Below are 16,861 nucleotides of genomic sequence, written 5' to 3' on the forward strand. Positions count from 1 at the left end.
GAAAGTGTCACAAGAAGTTAATGAATCACTTGTTAATTAAATTTGAACTTTTCTCCTCTACTACTCAAATGGAAAAAACTGAAATATGATATATTCAAATTGCTTTATACTAAATTGAACATTAATGATGATGTAAATATAATATATGTAATGTTATGCATGAATGTGAGAAGAATCTGTAACATTTATAATAGAATTTGCTAATTTTGAATATTGACTTAGCTTTTAAGTTCATTTTGTTCTTAAAAATTCAAGTGCTGAAATAGTATTTTACCAGCATTTTCTAATTAACCAAGTGTAACTTTCATGAATTTAAGCATTCTCATCCAACTAACAAATCCATCTATCTTTTCTTCTCTTGTTTTGTTAGCCTCTTAGCAAATATCCTGCTGTGATAAATGACATCTCATTCTGGTTGCCCTCTGAGAATTACTCAGAAAACGATTTCTATGACTTAGTCCGAACAATTGGAGGAGACCTGGTGGAAAAAGTTGATCTCATAGACAAGTTTGAACATCCAAAGTAAGTAAAAATCTTTCTGATTTTATCCTTTTTTGTCTCTATGTGACAAATAGCATATGGAGACATATAATAATATTTTGCTGAAATCCAATGCATATGAGACAAAATGTTTTCTGAATTTATAGTGAATGTATAGCTTATCAGAAACACCTTTTATATCAGTCCTTTCTGAAAATCTTTCTAAAATGCATTTTTAATCTCTCCTGCCTTAGTAAAGAAAATATATGAAACAGAATGTTTTAAAAATCTTGTTGTTTTCTGGTATTGTTTTTGAAAGTGATTGCTTACCATATCCCATCCCAGGAACAGAGGAGATGAGGCAGAAAGAGGAGTTTGTGGAGAAAAAGCTGTTTTGTTAGTCTCTTTGTGAATGTTTCTTGAGTACTTACCACAGGCCAAAACCTGTATTAGGTTCTGGGATAAAGTTTGGTGACTTTATCAGGATTCATCTTAGTGTTGACCTGTTCTCCTGGTGTGTCTGTGTGTGTATAGTTGTCTCTCTAATCAGATTTGAGTCTGCTTTGGTTTTAGGAAAGTTTTCTGGAATTATATCTTTAAGGCTTTGTTCTGATCTGTTGTGTTCTGTTGCATTCTTCAGAGATTTCACTTATACATGAATAGACTCTCTTTTGTCTGGCTTCTCTACCTATTAATTTCTCTCTAATGTTTTCAAACCCTTTATTTCCACTTCGTTTTGAATACTTTCCTCATTGTTATCTCTTCTGTCCCTTACTCTGTTTTCTGTGGTCTCTCCTTCCTTGCACACATTCCATTTCCATTTTCAGTAACTTTGTTTTTCACCCTTTTCTGAGTTCTGCAAGCTCACCTTTCAGATCCTCCTGTTTTTTTTTTGCCGTCTCTCTCTATTTCAGCTGTGTGATTTTTCTTCATAGAGAAATTTATTCACTTTGTTTTTAGAATTTATTGTAAAATATTTCTCCAGAAATTTCATATGATCCAATGGCAGCGTTTTTCTATGACTTCTCTGTAAGTAAGTTTTCTTGCCATTTTCCATATTTTTTTCCTATTTTTTGATTGATGTAGGTGTGGTCTGCATATGGTTACTTTTTTGTCACTCATATTTGAATGCATTGGGTCTTCTAAACCAGCTATTTGCACAAGATTGAAGTGTAAGGCTGAGGGTTGACATGGCAAGGAGGTGCTAGGGTGCTCATTCAGGCTAGTTGTTTTCAAATCATAAGGCTTTCTTTTTCTCCAATGCCAAGAAATCAACTCTTTCTTTAAATATGGCTCACTTATTTCTTTGATTGTTTCTGTAGGTCTGCCTCCCACCCAAAATCTCACCTTGTTACAGATAGAAGGTTTACCTTTGTTTACCCAGTTTCAACACTTTCTGGTGAAATAGACCTTGCACATGAGATTGTAACCCTCAGCTCCGAGAAGTGTATTTTCGCTGGTGTTTTCTGAGATATGCCACTCTGTGTGTTTCTTCTCTTCACTTCTCCCCTTTGTCTTCTACTTTATTTTGGTTGCTTTTTGGCAGCCTTTGAGTATATTTTGGAGCTTGCAGATGATATCTGTTTCCTAGCTTTACAGAAAATAGAATGTATGGGGTTGCTTGAGTCTCTGACACAATGGAGTACCCTTCAGCCCTGGACTTTGATGTGAGAGAGAAATTTCCAGGAGTTTACATGTTGATACTGAAGGTCTGGTTATTTACTTTTGAAGAGGAGGAAAAGTATGAGGAAAAGATTGTTGGCTAAGTATTAACTGATATGCCAAGGGCATGACTTGTCATTTTTTTCCCATTCTTATTTAATATGCAGAAAACCATCTGGAATCAAGGATTCAGAATCCATTCTTAATTTTTTATTTCTCAAGCTCTTTCTTCTTGATGTTGCCTTAGCTCCACCTCTACTTCCCATATCACCAATGTTAAAAGTAAGATGAGGAGCCCTTTTTGGTTGGAGATTGTCAGAACCTAAAGGTTACAGAGCACTGTTATTGCCCTGGATGTGGGGTAGCTGTGGTTTTGGGGAGGGGTTAATATTGAGTCTTGGTGACTTGTAATGAACAGGGTAAATGCAGAATGAGCATGTAGTTGGAGAGTTGCAGTGGGAGTGGGACAGCGTCAGGGTCCTGTGGACCCAGAGACAGAATAGGCAAGCAGACAGTTCACTAAAAAAGGAAAATCACTACACTGTATGGAAGTATTCTGTTAACACAGGTCTACGCACACAATCCCATACCTACTGGTAAAAGGAGAATTTGTCCACTCCTTCTGGAGGAGGCAGCACTTTTGCCTGGAAATTTGAAAACAAACAACCAACGAAAAACTAGTTCTCACTGGCACTGATATTACCGTCTCTTAAATAAATGTTAAACAAATATCTGTCATTTTGGAGCTATGCCAAATGATTAGGCTGCGCAGAGTGTGCACCTATCTTAGTAAGAGACTTGGTGATTGGAGTGAGGTTCCTGTGGCAGAGATTGCTACTTATCTTTCAATATCCAACCCCCATTTGAAAAATAACACAAGGTTGACTTTTTAATCCAAGCAACTTGCCAGCCAACTAAAAGTCTACACTTCTGAGCCTCCACTACAGCTAGGTGTATCTATGTGGCCAAGTTTAGCCAATGATTTGTAATTAGAAGTGGTTAGTGATATTTCCAGAAGTTTCCTTAAAAGATGGGTTGAGGCTATTCTTTTTCCTTTCTGCTATTTGGATGTGAATGTAATGGCTGGTACTTTGGCAACCATTTTGGACCATGGTATGATCTTGGCAATGGAAGCTGTGTAGAGTACAGCCTGGGTGCTGACACTAGAGTGTCAATTCAGCCCTGGACTTTTCTGTGAGAGAGAAGTATCTTGTTTAAGCCACTATTTTTCAGTTCTTAATTACTAACAACCAAAGTAAACCTTGATCTTAAAGTCCTAAGGAAAAGGACGTACTTGAGGAAAAGGATACATTATTTAGTAATGGCAGCTCACTGTGTAATGAGTCTCAGGAAATATCTCGGGCAGGGGGTAACAAACTTTTTCTGTTAAGGGCCAGGTAGTAAATATTTTTTACTTTGTGGGCCGTACAATCTATGTCATCTACTCAACTTTGCCATTGCAAAAGCAGCATAGACAAGATAAAATCAAGTGAGCATGGCTGTGTTCTAGTCAAGCTTTAAATACAAAAACAGATGGTGGGCTAGATTCAGCCCATAGTTTACTGACCCCTGACATAAAGGAGGGAGACACATGTAATTTTTAAATGACCTCCCCCACACACAGATTCTAAAGTGCTCCCCTAGGAGGTCATTCTTCCTTGAGCACCCTGCACCCTCCCGTGTTCCTCCCACTAAGAGTCCCTGACTTGGGTGGTGGCAAGTGAAGGCTCACCTGACCTTTCACTCATCAATGCATACCTTGACCTCAAGATTTATTTTATTCTATCAACACATAAATTAAGTATTGCCAGATAGTCCAAAAGAGCTCTTTGCCTTTCTTTGCCTAACATCAAAAACTGAGAAATGCTAGTACTGAGTGAAAGACAATGGCCCTCTCTGCAATAAGCAGGTAGTTGAACAAATTAGGTGTTATTATTTTTTTAACAAGAATAGATCCCACAATGTTTCAGGGAGACATAAACTGCTTAATGTGAGCCTAATTTCATAATGTTAGACAAATGGGCAAATTTTTTCTTGATTACAAATAAGAGTCTGTGCCCTGAAGGAGGAATGATGTTCAGATTAGAAGAAGATGACATTTTGTTTCAGTTTGTCATTCAGAACCTTCTCCCAGAGCATCTTTGCCACTTAATTTATAAGCCACTAAATGTACAGAAGAGTTCTTGTAGTTCCAAATTTCATGTAACAAAAAATATAGCAATGCTTCCCTCTGGAGAGGAGAGCTGGGGTCACCGTATGTGCTTTGATACCTTTGGAATATTGTACTATATCCATGTCCTGAAAAATGAGAAAACTTAAGAAAACAAATTATGTTTGTCAACATACTAACCTGGATATCTCTTGTTCGACACATTTATGAATATGTTGATTATTTTAGTCTCTGAGTCTATGCAACTTAAGGAATTATGGTGTATAGTGTTTATTTTCTGCTATAACACAATTGCTCAAAATATTTCTTAGCCTGGGGTTAGGAGAAAGAGCAAAGAAGAGCAAAAGGAAACTTAACTGTTGTGTTCGACTGCTATCACTTCATTCGGGAATGCTGGCCAATTATATTTGAATTGTGGAGATGGCCTATAAAGGAAAGCAAATAGGACAGATTTAGTTTGTGCATCAGGCAGAACTTTTTGAAAGTTAGAATTAGGGAATTTAAAAGAAGTATTTGATTTGAGTACAAGAAAGGGGTGGTAGTGAAAAATGTCCCAGGTGCTTGCAGCAGCAGCTGCCTGGAGATGTTCCCGAGCCGCCTCTGCTCATAGACTTACACCTTGCTCCTGGGCCTCTGCTTGCTTTGCCACGTCCTATTCACACCGCCATGGACACAGTTTCCCAAATCCATCAACTGTGAGTCAGGGTGTGGTTGGGGCTAAGATGCTAGAGGTGAGCAGGCTGAGCTAACGGACGCCAAAGGTGAGTCTCAGCTCTCCTCAGTCCTACTTGATATCCCTAATGCTTATGTTCTTTGTGACCGACCACTTGCAGTTTTTAAAAAATTGGCATAAGTAGTATACTGGAACATTTGTCATCATTTTTAACAGAATTCTGAAAAGGGACGTCACCACAAGAGGCACCTTCTCAGTATAGCTGGCCTCACTTCTGAGAGGGTGTGAGTCATGGACATTACCTGTTTATAACTCTTTATGGTATAGTGGGCACAACTGTAGATGAAGCAGTTCAAATGACTTCTCCTTTCTTCTTCCCCTCCTCCAGTCTTTCCACCTCTTCTTTCTTTTTTTGGTGTGTTTATTTGTTTTTGCTTTGTCAAATTACACCCAATAAAAATGCCAACACATAAAACTTTGAAAATAAAAAAGGTGGAGATTTACCCGTCATCTCAACCTTCTAACACAACTTTAACATTTTTACATTTTCCCAGTCTTGACTTTTCCATACATGTACATCACATGACATAAACCCTTGAATACAGAAAGGTAGTATATGCTTTGTATTATCACCCCCATGGTCTAGGGCAGGGTTTTCAACCTCTGCACTACTAATATTTTGGGCCAGATAATTCTTTGTTGTGGGGGCTGTCCTGTGCATTGTAAGATGTTTAGCAGTACCTCTGGCCTCTATTCACTAGGTATCAGTAGCACACACCCAATCCTACCCCTCTTATAATGATCAGAAGTGCCACCTGACAGGCAAAATTGCTCCCATTTGAGAATGACTGGAATATCATGTAGTGGAGAATGTCTTATTTCTTATGAAAAATATTTCTTAAAATTGTGCTTTATTTTTATCTTATGACCAGTGGGGAGAAGGGATAGAAGGACCTCACAAGAGGGAGGTGTTCTAGTGAGGGTTCTTGTGGTTCCAAGGAAGATGCTTGATGCAACATGGGAAAAGCTGGACAAACCAACTAGGCTTCAGAAAGAGCAGAAACTAAGGCGGGTCTGACCTTTCTCTGCCTCCATTGCTCTTCTTGGGTCTGTCTACCAATTTCTAGTTCTCTATTCCATTTTATTTTCTCACACACACTCTGTCTCACCTCCATGGTCTAGGGCAGGGTTTTCAACCTGGAGGACCAGCTGGTGGACAGGCTCCACTTGAGTTAGATGCCTGCCCTTGGTCTAATTAGCTACATGGGTCAAGTGGACAGGCCTCTAACCTTGTTTTACAAGTCAGTAGGTTTACTCTTTATACAGATCTTTCTTTGTTTCCTTTTTAACCTGAAGTCGGTAGCTTATGACTCAGGCACTACCATTTTTAGACTTCCTTGAACTTCATGCAAAACATGTGTCATAGATACATTTGCCAACTGATTCTTGAGTTCCTGTGTTATGGGAAACATTGGGCTAATTGGGCCCACAAAGATGTTGAGGCAAGATCCTAGTTTTTATGGAGCCAAATAACACAGGAAGTAAATTAGAAATAAAAAGCATAAGGTGACAATAAGGTTGGTTAAGCCTAATAAATGGCCTGCACAGTTTCTTGTACACAACTGATGCTCAGTAAACTTTCGCTGAATTCAAATGAGAGGCACATATCTAGGGCAATAGATTCAGAGGAAAGTGGCCATTGTTCTGGGAAGATTTACCAAGGAGACAGGATAGCAAGCTCTGTATGTTTGTCTCCCTTCTATAAACCTTGTTAATGAGATGTACACAATCCTGATTCTAATTAATGTGAGTAAGTGCTCTAAAGAGAAACCTTCAGCTTCTGTAGGAAGAACTCTGGATTGTTAGGTTCTTTTGTTGCCAGGACAGATTCACTCATGGTGGCCCCTTTAAGACAAAGGGGTTTTATTTAAGGATACACCTGAATCAGAATTGGAGCGCTGTTCAGAACCAAGGCAGATCTGAGGGCCAGATAGCTTTGCATGGTTGCTTCTGGTTCTGTCCCTCTCCTTGCTCCTCCTGACCAGTGTCTATATCCTCCACCCTCCTGCTCCGTACTTACACACACATTAACATCTCCACCTCTTTCTGCATTGCCAAACTCTTTTCTGACCATTTCTCTCCATTGTCCCAGTACAGATTCTGGAAGGAGCTAACCAATTGACTGAGTAAACTGCCATCATCCCTTTAGGGCAAAGCCCTGTGTACCAGGCTGCCACCTAGGGTTCTGGTTAGTCTGTGGATGTACCACTGTTGGGTCAAGAGCCCATTGTTGATCTAGTTAGAGACCACTAGTAAAATGGCCCAGCCAGCTTCCCAGAACAAGAACCCACAGGCTGAGCATTTTCAACTGAAAGGGTTCACTGAACATTTTTTCAGAACAGACACCCAACTACTTCCTTCCTTTTCCCTCATCCCCCACCAGTCTATTCTATCTATAGAACTCTATGTAACTGCTCCAAATTGTTGACTCATTCATATCTTTCAGTTTTTATTTGCATTTAAACTTTTCTAGGCTATTCTACGTGGTGGAAACTCCTTAGGGCACTATGGCCAAGTAGCTCTTTTCCATCTTCCAGCAACATTTATATTAGTGGAAGGGGGCCCACTATGTGATGCTTGGTAGATAGTTAATTGATCCTTCTTCATTCCTTAGAGGATCTTTTATTGAATGACTGGAAGTAGTTTATGACATAAAAAGTAGAGGCAATGTAGTCCAATGAAAAGAGCTCAGAATTCAGAGTCAGAAGCTATGAGTTGAGTCTTGACTTTCCACATCTTAGATGTCTGATACTGGAACTCTCTGAGCCTCAGTTTCCTTATCTACCAACTGATAATACTAATCTCATCCTTAATTGGTAGCTGCAAAAATTAGATGAGCCAATATATGTGAAATGCTTCGAAAACTGCACAGAGTTTTTTTTTTTTAAATGTTAGCTATTAGAGTAAAAACCAGTAACTTTTACAATCAACTTATCTTGTTTATTAAAATAAAGAATAATCTCAGTATAGCTAGGAGTCTTGGATTTGGCAGCCAAATGCAGACTAGGAAGTTCGGGTAATAAAGGGAAACAGAATGAGACTATATAAAACTGTCATTCTGAAATGATGCATATTCTTATTGCAACTTAAGGAGTAAATTTTTAATCAGAAAAAATAAAAATGCTTTGTAAAGTGGCATAGATGCTGGTTGGCAGAGCTATGTAGTCAATATGTCTGTTCCCTGGGTTGTATGTGGGAAAATACTATGGACAATGGCAGGTAGGATGACATCTCTGGTTTGCATATCACTCCCTGGTCTTGTTTCTTTTGTCAGAGCCAAATAAGTGCAGTTATCTGAACTTAAAGATTGGCCAGCAATGAAAAGCCAGCTACAGCTAATCTTGGGAGAGCTTGTCAGAAGTTGTGTCCCCTTGAAATTGACAGCATATAGTACCAAGGAGATGGCTGGAGGCAGCTAGGCCTGCTCTAGATCTTGCCTGGCTTCTTTCCCTTTCTTCATTTATTTCAGTGCTGGTGGCGTGAATATAAGCACTTTTATTGTTGTGGTTCAGACACCCCAGAAAGCAATTCTAAGAAAACTATTTTTAGTCTAGATATTTGTTTTTCCCTACCTTCCTTCCCTTCCCTCCTTTCCAAAGCCTTTTTAAAGCAGTCCATAAGGGTTGCATTTCGTCGCTGTCACATAGCAGCCCCGTTTGCCACCAGCGTTAGACAAATTAAAACACAATTAGTTCAGTCCCCAAACACCTTGTTCTGCCTCGTCCCCCAGCACGTCACCATTTGCTGAAGGATTCTTTGGGATTACCATCAGAGCTGACCTGGCAGGGCCCCAGGAGTAGTGTGTCTGCACAGAGCAGGAGGAAGGAAGAAGGGTACTTGACAAGAGCCAGACAAGGAGAGAGGCCAGGCGCCTAATGAGCTGGATCTTCAGGGACCTGCTGCATTACAGGACAGCTTTGTGAAAATTAACCATGCAGCCACTCTTTCCTCTTTAACTTTCAATTAGCAATTTTTGGGCGGTTCTTTGGATATTATCTGCACTTGGCATCCCGTGTACCTTTTTGTAGTGTGGAGCTTGAATGCTCTTTCCAAGATGCAAGGTAAGAGTAACTCACATTCCTTGATGTTTCCCTGTCCCACCTCCAGCTGTACTGATCAGGGTAAAGAAAGTTAAAATGCACACCAAGGGCAACCTGTGAGGGGAAATGTCACAGAACTGCTAGAAGAATGGGATGGGGAGGGGCAGGCCCACCCCATGATTTTGGGCAATTATGAGTAAGGCTCTAAATCATTTTGGGTCTTTAGATTTGTTATCCCAATTCACAAGGTCACTTCTTTCCACTGGCTACCACCCAGATTTGATGCCCAGAGCCAGCAATGGGAGTCTGCTCTCCCCCTGCCCACTCCCCACTGTCTGTCCCTGTGTCAGTTACCTTGTTCTTCACACCCCACAGAAGCTTGGCCTTGAATGTACCACAGCCTTCACAGTTAATGATATTGTCTTAGTAACCAAGAGAGGTATGAATCCAAATACAGCCTGATGCTATACAACCTCACAGTTGTATATAGGATAACCAAGTAGTTATCCTAATTATAGATTTTGGAGTTGAGTTTCTAAAGATGGGCCAATGATTTGTAACAAATTCTCAAGGATATATAGGTGAGACCTATTTGAGTCACTCTTCAAAAATTCAAATTGCTGAACAGCAGAGATGGCCCTGGCAGACTTGGGCCTTGCTGGTCTCCTCCTGCACAAGAAACAAGCCGTTTTCTGCTGCCAGTCCCTTTGGGCTCCAGCATCACACAAGGTCAGGGTCGTGACTCTCACAGTGGTGCAGGCTGGGGCAGTGCCATGAAGCAGCCCCATGTATCTCTTGGGCTAGTTATTTTCCTTAACTTGGTCAGAACTGAGGCTCAAGTAGCAATGAGGAGAGTGTACCAAAGAAGGCAGGGGGCAGGCACATGTGGGGATGAGAGGTCAACTCCATGGGGAGGGACCGATGGTATGCACAGATGGTTCAAATGGCACCCAAGATCTAGGGCATCTGTCTTATTAGGGACATTTGGGAGAAGCTCAAACAGTCATTGAGCACAGTGTAGGTGTGACAGAGCAGCCACCTGTCTAGCCAGGCCTAGGGGCAGCAATCCAGTTACTAGCAGAATGGAGTAATAGGTAAGGCTTGGTTACAGAGGAGTTTGGAGGCCACTTTCCTGGGATGTGAGGCTCTGATATTGCAGCAGAATCATCAGCAGGACCCCTTGGGTGCTCCACTGGTGAACTGCTGGCCCAGGGCTCCTGATTGTCTCCTCCTTAGACTTGTGATTGGGCTTGGAGTCCAGAACAAGGCTGAATCTAAGACGTGGGGTTCGGGGGCGGGGGGACAGTTAAGTTAGAAAACCTAGGAGACCAGCAGGTCTTCACAGGAGCTTCAGTTTGTTTTGGTTTGTCTGGGTTTTTTTGTTGTAATGGTCTATCGCTTCACTGTGATCTACTTATTCAAGTATAGTTTGGAGCCAGGGAAGGTATTATCATGATAAGAATTTAATTGGGTGTCTAGTGAGGAAAGAGCAAAATAGAACGTTCCATGAGATTTACATGAAGAAGAGGACACTTCAAGGCAACATAGTGCAAGTAAGGGAATTCCCATATCAGTGGGGGCCACTTATGACAGTAAGAGCAGTAGTCAGACACTTAGGAAATGAATTGAGGAACTTATGTTCAGATATCCTCAGCGTGTCGCCACCCACCTGCTCATACAGATCTCAGTCTCCTGCAAAGTCTCAAGTATTTCTGGAAGTCCTAAAGGCTATCTCATATGTGTTCACGGACAAGCTTATTTCCAGTGAACGTGACAGTGACTTCCACTGGGCCCCCCCAGGTTTCTTGCTGGGCATTGCTGGCTCTGCTGCTGCCCCAGCCGGCACACCTTTGAGACTTTGGAGTCTTCATGATGTCCTGTGATATTTCAGGTTTGTTCAGAGCTGTGCCTTCCTCCACCATACCACAGGTATGGTGTCATACTTGTCACCTGGGACTCAGGAAACTCTGCTTTGAGCCCCATCTTCCTACCTACCTTGCAAAGCGCCTCCCCTAAATCCTTTCCTTAGGCTTTCCCCTTCATGTGAACACTTGCGAATAAAGCCTTGGGGATTCCAGTTCAGGCGTGACTAAATCTCAGATAAGATCAGAATCTTTTCCATGGGAGTACAATTCAGAAATGAGGATAAAATCAACAAAATGCCAGTTGCCTTATAATTATTTGGGAACATAACTATTTTGTAATATGTTCTATGTGTGTAATGTTTCTCTGAGGAGAAAGAACGCTCCACAAGAGTTCTTAGATTCTGTGTTTGCTAGATATGGCTGCTTTCCTTAGCCTCCTCTCCCTCCTGAGGGAAAGCGACAATAACGAGATGAGGAGAAAGGAAACTAGTAGTGAAAATTAAGCAGGGGAAATATTTGTACAGGAGATGACAGCTGTGGGCTACACATTTACACAGAATTTCACTGGAAGAATCGCTTCTCAGAGCATCATTAAATGTAGTAATTTCTCCTGGCAGATTGTCCTGCAATGCACACGGTATGCAATTCTTGAAATTCTGTAGTGATGGTGGAACAAGCATTTCTGACACGTTCTTCCATTTTAGCAATGCAACACTGCACTGTATTTACACATTTTTCCACCACTGCACTGTGAGTTACTGTCAAGCACTGGGTCTCTAACTTTCTACTATATTGCGGATATAGAACCTAATAAGTACTCAATAAACATTTCTGATGAATGAGTGATAAAGAAAAAGAAAGAAAACCCAGCAACAACATATGTTATATCATGTTTTCTTAAGATATAACTAACATCCCTTTCTCTATAGGCCAAAAAGATACCCCAGTTGGTAACATTTTCCATTTGGGTGACCAGAACTCTTTACTATCAATTATGATGGTTTCTCACAGGGCAGAAACAGAGTGGGGTGAGAATTACTCCTTAGAAACAGATACTGGGTTACAGTAAGTTGGGTTCTACGTAAACTGCTGGTTTAAAAATAATGTGTTTTAGACCAATGTTCAGATGGAGAAAAGGAAAACAGAAAAGTGCTTTTAAGAAGGTTGGTCATATCCTATATAAAATATACTTTAAAGCTCTGAGCTGCCCGAATCAGAAAACTGTGGGATATTGGAAGTATGCAAATTATTCATGGTTACCTAGGAAACGTCTTTATGATTGGAAGAGGCGAAATCGCAGGGTTGGATGGAGATTCAAGAAGTCAGATTATAATGTGTGTATGTGTATGTTTGTTGGCTACAAGATGAGGAACAAGGACAATTTTTGGAGGAAAGTAACATGAAAGGAAGAAAAAAGTTATCTGTCTGGGGAAGGCAGAGAAACTTTAGATCTCTTGAATGTGGAATTTCCAAACCTCTATGTACTTAGGCCATCCCGTTTAGAGTAATAGAAGTGGTGGACCCTTGACATAGGCTGTCAGCATCCCTTTCTAGAAGCAGCTTTTTCCCCCATGTGCTTGATTGATAGGGGAGCTTCTACATTGGTATGGTGGGACTCTGCCCGTTGGCCTAGTCGATTGGTCCAGGAGTGGGCCCCTAACACCTTAAAGCTGGTCATATTTCTCTGTCATATTTAGATGGAAAATCAAAGAGACTTAAGCTGTGAGTGAGAGCCCTATGAACCATTTCCAGTGATGTTTCCCATAGTGGGGAGAATGTGGTGAGCAGAGAGAAAACGAGAAGGAAGCAGCAGAACAGAGATACGAGATGGAGAGAAAACGGCAGTGTGGCTGAGCCCATGGTTCCGTTGTGTTCAAGGGCCCAGCTGCACCTCACCTTTCCCACAGCTCAGTTGCCCACTTCTTCCTCAGATTCAATAAGGGAGTGTAATTCCCTGTTGTTTAAGCTGGTTTGACTTGGGTTTCCATTACTTCAGACCAACTGAGTTCTAAGTTACATGTAATTGCAGACTTCTGGCACTAGAAGAGGCAAGAAGGAAGCGGTAGGCTGAGGTAATCAAACTTCCTTTTCAGGGAACTCTGGAGCACCACAGAGGTGAGGCTGCAGTTGGACCTTGGGCTCCGAATGTTTCTGTTCAGTGAATTTTAAATGGGTCTTTTCCTCTTAGCTAGAGTAGCTAAAAATTAATGCTATCCTCATGTTGTGACTCATTCATTCTAGTGAACATGTATTGAATGCTTACCATAGGTGAGGCATTATGTTGTCTGGATATCTATGGTCAGGAGATATAAAAATGATTTAAGCTCTTGTCCTCAAGGAGCTTACAGTCTGAAAGGAGATCATTGCACATAGATATTTGCAATCCAACATGAAAAGCATCTTAGGTAAGAGATGCACCACCCTGATTTCAAGAAAGGGTAGCACCTTACCTTTGCCTTAAATGTTTAAGAAATGTTTACAGATTATGGTTAAGCTGAATGTTGAAAGACAAACAGGAGTTAGATATGGAAGGGGGCAAGAAATTTCAGGCAGAGTGAGCAGGATGCGCAAAGACAGGAAGATAGAGAGACGAAAGTAATTGTGTGCCCAGCATACAGGAAACATGGAAATGAATCCAGAGAGTTTGGAAGGGGCCAGATCTCAAAGGCCCTGTATTCCCTTATAAAAATGTGGATTTATCTGGCAGAACATGTGGGGAGTCATTGCGTTAATTCAACTGTTGGCAGTTTATACGTTATTGTCTGCCATGAGACTGTGTTGGCCAGGGGTAAAATTGGTGGTAGGGAAAGATGTAGAAGTACATCTGAGTAGTCTGAGTGGGAGGAGATGAGAGTCTGAGCTGAGACAGTGGCAAGGGCCGTAGGGGAAGAAGCTGACTGATGGAAAAGATATTGAGGAGTTAAAATCCATAGGAGCGGTGAGCCCATTCGAGGGAGAGTATGGAGATGCAGGAATGAAATACAACTCCCAGAGTCCTGACTAGTGTGACTAAGAGGATGATGGTTGATATTGAGATAGGGGTTAACTAGGGAGAGCAATGCTTTGGTGGAGGTCATTTGACTACTTTTTTGGACTTCTTGAGTTTTAGATGGGACGCACAGGAATGTTGACCTAGGCTCATGAAGAGTGAGGGCAGGATAAGAATATATACCTGGCAGTTGGAGCTCTAGACATAACTGAGATGCCCAGTAAGAATCTAGAACAGAAGAATAAGATGAGAAAAGAACCTCAGGGAAGGTTTAATGGATGGAAGAGAGAAAGAGTGAGTGAAGGAACTCAGAAGGGTGATCCAAGAGCTCAGGGTAGAGGGGCAGAACCTGGAAGATGAAAACCATAGAAGGTGCAGTCTTGCAGAAGCAAGATTATAGAGTACAGTCAGGTGACATGCCAAGACCACATGGATTTGGCTACCAGGAAGTCTTCAATAGTAAGATCAATGATAGAAAATACTTCGGATAATCATATTTCTTCGCATTTCCTACCTGTTGTACTTCCACTTGTCTTTATTCCACAAGTGTTAATAATTGGAGAATACTTGATTTAATGGATCTATGCAGAAGCTTGATGTGTTAGGGAGTAAACAAAATGCCCTAACTCTGGTAGCTAGACCTGCCTCTTCATAGCTACGTGTCTGGTGATTTTCATTTGGAATAATGCTGTAGGGAAGTTTCACTTTTCTGTCACTTACCTGTTTTTATTTTTCCTCCCTGTATAGTTCATTTAAAAGATGGAATCAGACAGCTGAAAGATCTCCTCTAGGCCCTCTCTGAGGAGCAGGAATTATATAGATGTGATGATGAGGGATGAGTTCCCCAGCACTGGGGTGGCCCACTTAAGACAAACCTTATTAAATTCATTTTATAGGGTATAGCCAATGTATTTAACTTAAGAAAGGATATGACATGCAAATTAATACCTGAAAATATGAATGGAATTTGAATAGTACTTTGATCAGCATTTCTTAAAATGGCACATGGGGAAAAAAAACTCCTTAAGCTTGCATATACTTCCGTTTAGTTTTGTATGTCAGGGGAATCTATTTACTGGCTATGTGGAATTGCATCCTCCCAGGATTGAATCTACCCATTGGGACCAGAAGTGCAATACAATACAAAGTACACACAGTTCTTGAAATTAGATCTGACCTGCACTCACCTCTCCGGCCGAAAACAGCCTCCCCAAAATGAGAGAAGGAAAACTAGATAAAGGAAGGTGTGAGGAACACACTGCAAGGAAAACAGAGAAGAGTTGATTATCTTTAATTTTTTTTTTAACCTAGATTGAATCAATAAATACCTGTATATTGCACTTCTTAGTTTCAGGATTCCTACTGCAAGAGAATCTGTTTAAATATGAACCCCAAATCATGTTATCATATCTGATACAGGAATATATCTGGCAATATTAAACAGATCAAATTCTTGAGAAGACTAGTCTGAATAGAAGCTATTCTTAGCATAGTTTAAGTAAAGGAGATCACTATGGATATTCAAGATGGGAAAGTCCTAATAATTAATAGAAAACCAAAATTCAAGGTCCCTCCAACCTTCAAAGCAGAGCTGTTTCAAGTGTGTCTCAGAGATTTTAGCCGCAGCCCCCGAGGCAGTGAACAGCCTGCTCCTCTGCATCTTGAGTCTCTTTCCTGTGGAGTCCTTCCTCCCGCCTTTAAATCATCTAAGGTCTCGGGTACTGCCCTGCCCCACCAGCAGCTTTGCTCGACCAATGGCTGGACCAAGTGGAGATCTGAAATTGGACCTATAACATATGACCAAATTTATATAGTTATATATTGTAATTGCACTGTTTAACTGTTTTCAATAATACTTTTACTGAGGTTTCCTGTTTATGGCAATACAAGGAGGAATTTTTTTCTTCTAGCTTATGCTGTAATATAAAAATGGCAAGGCAGTTATTGTACTGCTAATTGCAAATTTGTTTAATTAAAATTACATTCAATCGTTCTGACACACTTTTAAGCAACTGGGAAAAATGGCTATTATGATCTGTCGGTATGCTGCCTTGAGTGGCTAATAATTTTAGTTAGATGGTGGTTTTAGTTCTTTATATCAGTAAATATAAAAATTAATGTTAAACTATCAATAATTTCAAAACTTTATATTTGTCTATCTGTTGGGCCTTTGCATTATGTTTTTAAAACCAGTTTCCTACCCTACCCCCCACTAAAAATAAAGAAATTTATCTGTTAAAAACATGACAGGGGTGTATTCTGTGGAAAATAGACCCAAACAATCCATAGCGGATATGAGGGGGAGAATCCTCACAGGGTTACTCGCTCTCCTGCATTTTACCTCTGAGTCTGGAGTCTCTCGGGTTCAGGGGTGTATGACAAATCTATTTTAAATTGGTCTTCATTTAGATTGTGTCCCCATAGAGGACTAGTGTAAACTTTTTTTTCTGTTCTTTTTTTTTTTAATGAGGTGAAATTCACATGACAAAATTAACCATTTTCAAGTAAGCAATTCAGTAGCATTTAGTACATTCACAACCTTGTGTAACTACTACCTCTATCTGGTTATCTAGTTCCAAGACATTTTCATCACCCTAAAAAAACCCCGTACCCATTACACAGTTGCTTCCCGTTCCCTGCACCCCCCAACCCCTGGCAACCACCAATCTGCATTCTGTCTCTGTGGATTTCCCTATTCTTGATGCTTCATATAAAATGGAACCATGCAATATGTGGCCTTTGTGTCTGGCTTCTTTCATTTAGCATGATGTGTTTGAGGTTCACGTACATTTTAGCATGTATCAATACTTCATTCCTTCTTATGGCTGAATAATGTTCCATAGTAGGTATATACTACAATTTGTCTATCCATTCACCTCAGTGGACATTTGGGTTGTTTCTTTCTTTCCGCTAGGGTGAATA

At 40.6% G+C, this 16,861-nt stretch overlaps 1 protein-coding gene across 50 annotated transcripts in view; it reads left to right on the top strand.

Moving 5' to 3' along the window:
• FARS2 (phenylalanyl-tRNA synthetase 2, mitochondrial) overlaps positions 1 to 16,861 on the top strand; it is a 466,357-nt gene that overhangs the window by 310,093 nt on the left and 139,403 nt on the right. For all 50 annotated transcript variants that reach the window (XR_011529896.1, XR_011529892.1, XR_011529891.1 and 47 more), the window contains one exon: positions 371 to 522. Coding sequence is in view for 44 of the 50 variants with exons in the window: in XM_070585028.1 (XP_070441129.1) it covers positions 371 to 522 (152 nt within the window). In the remaining 6 variants the exon portion in view is untranslated. The remainder of the gene's footprint in view (positions 1 to 370; positions 523 to 16,861) is intronic.

Source organism: Equus przewalskii, chromosome 19 (assembly GCF_037783145.1).
Source record: "Equus przewalskii isolate Varuska chromosome 19, EquPr2, whole genome shotgun sequence".
NCBI classification, from domain to species: domain Eukaryota; kingdom Metazoa; phylum Chordata; class Mammalia; order Perissodactyla; family Equidae; genus Equus; species Equus przewalskii.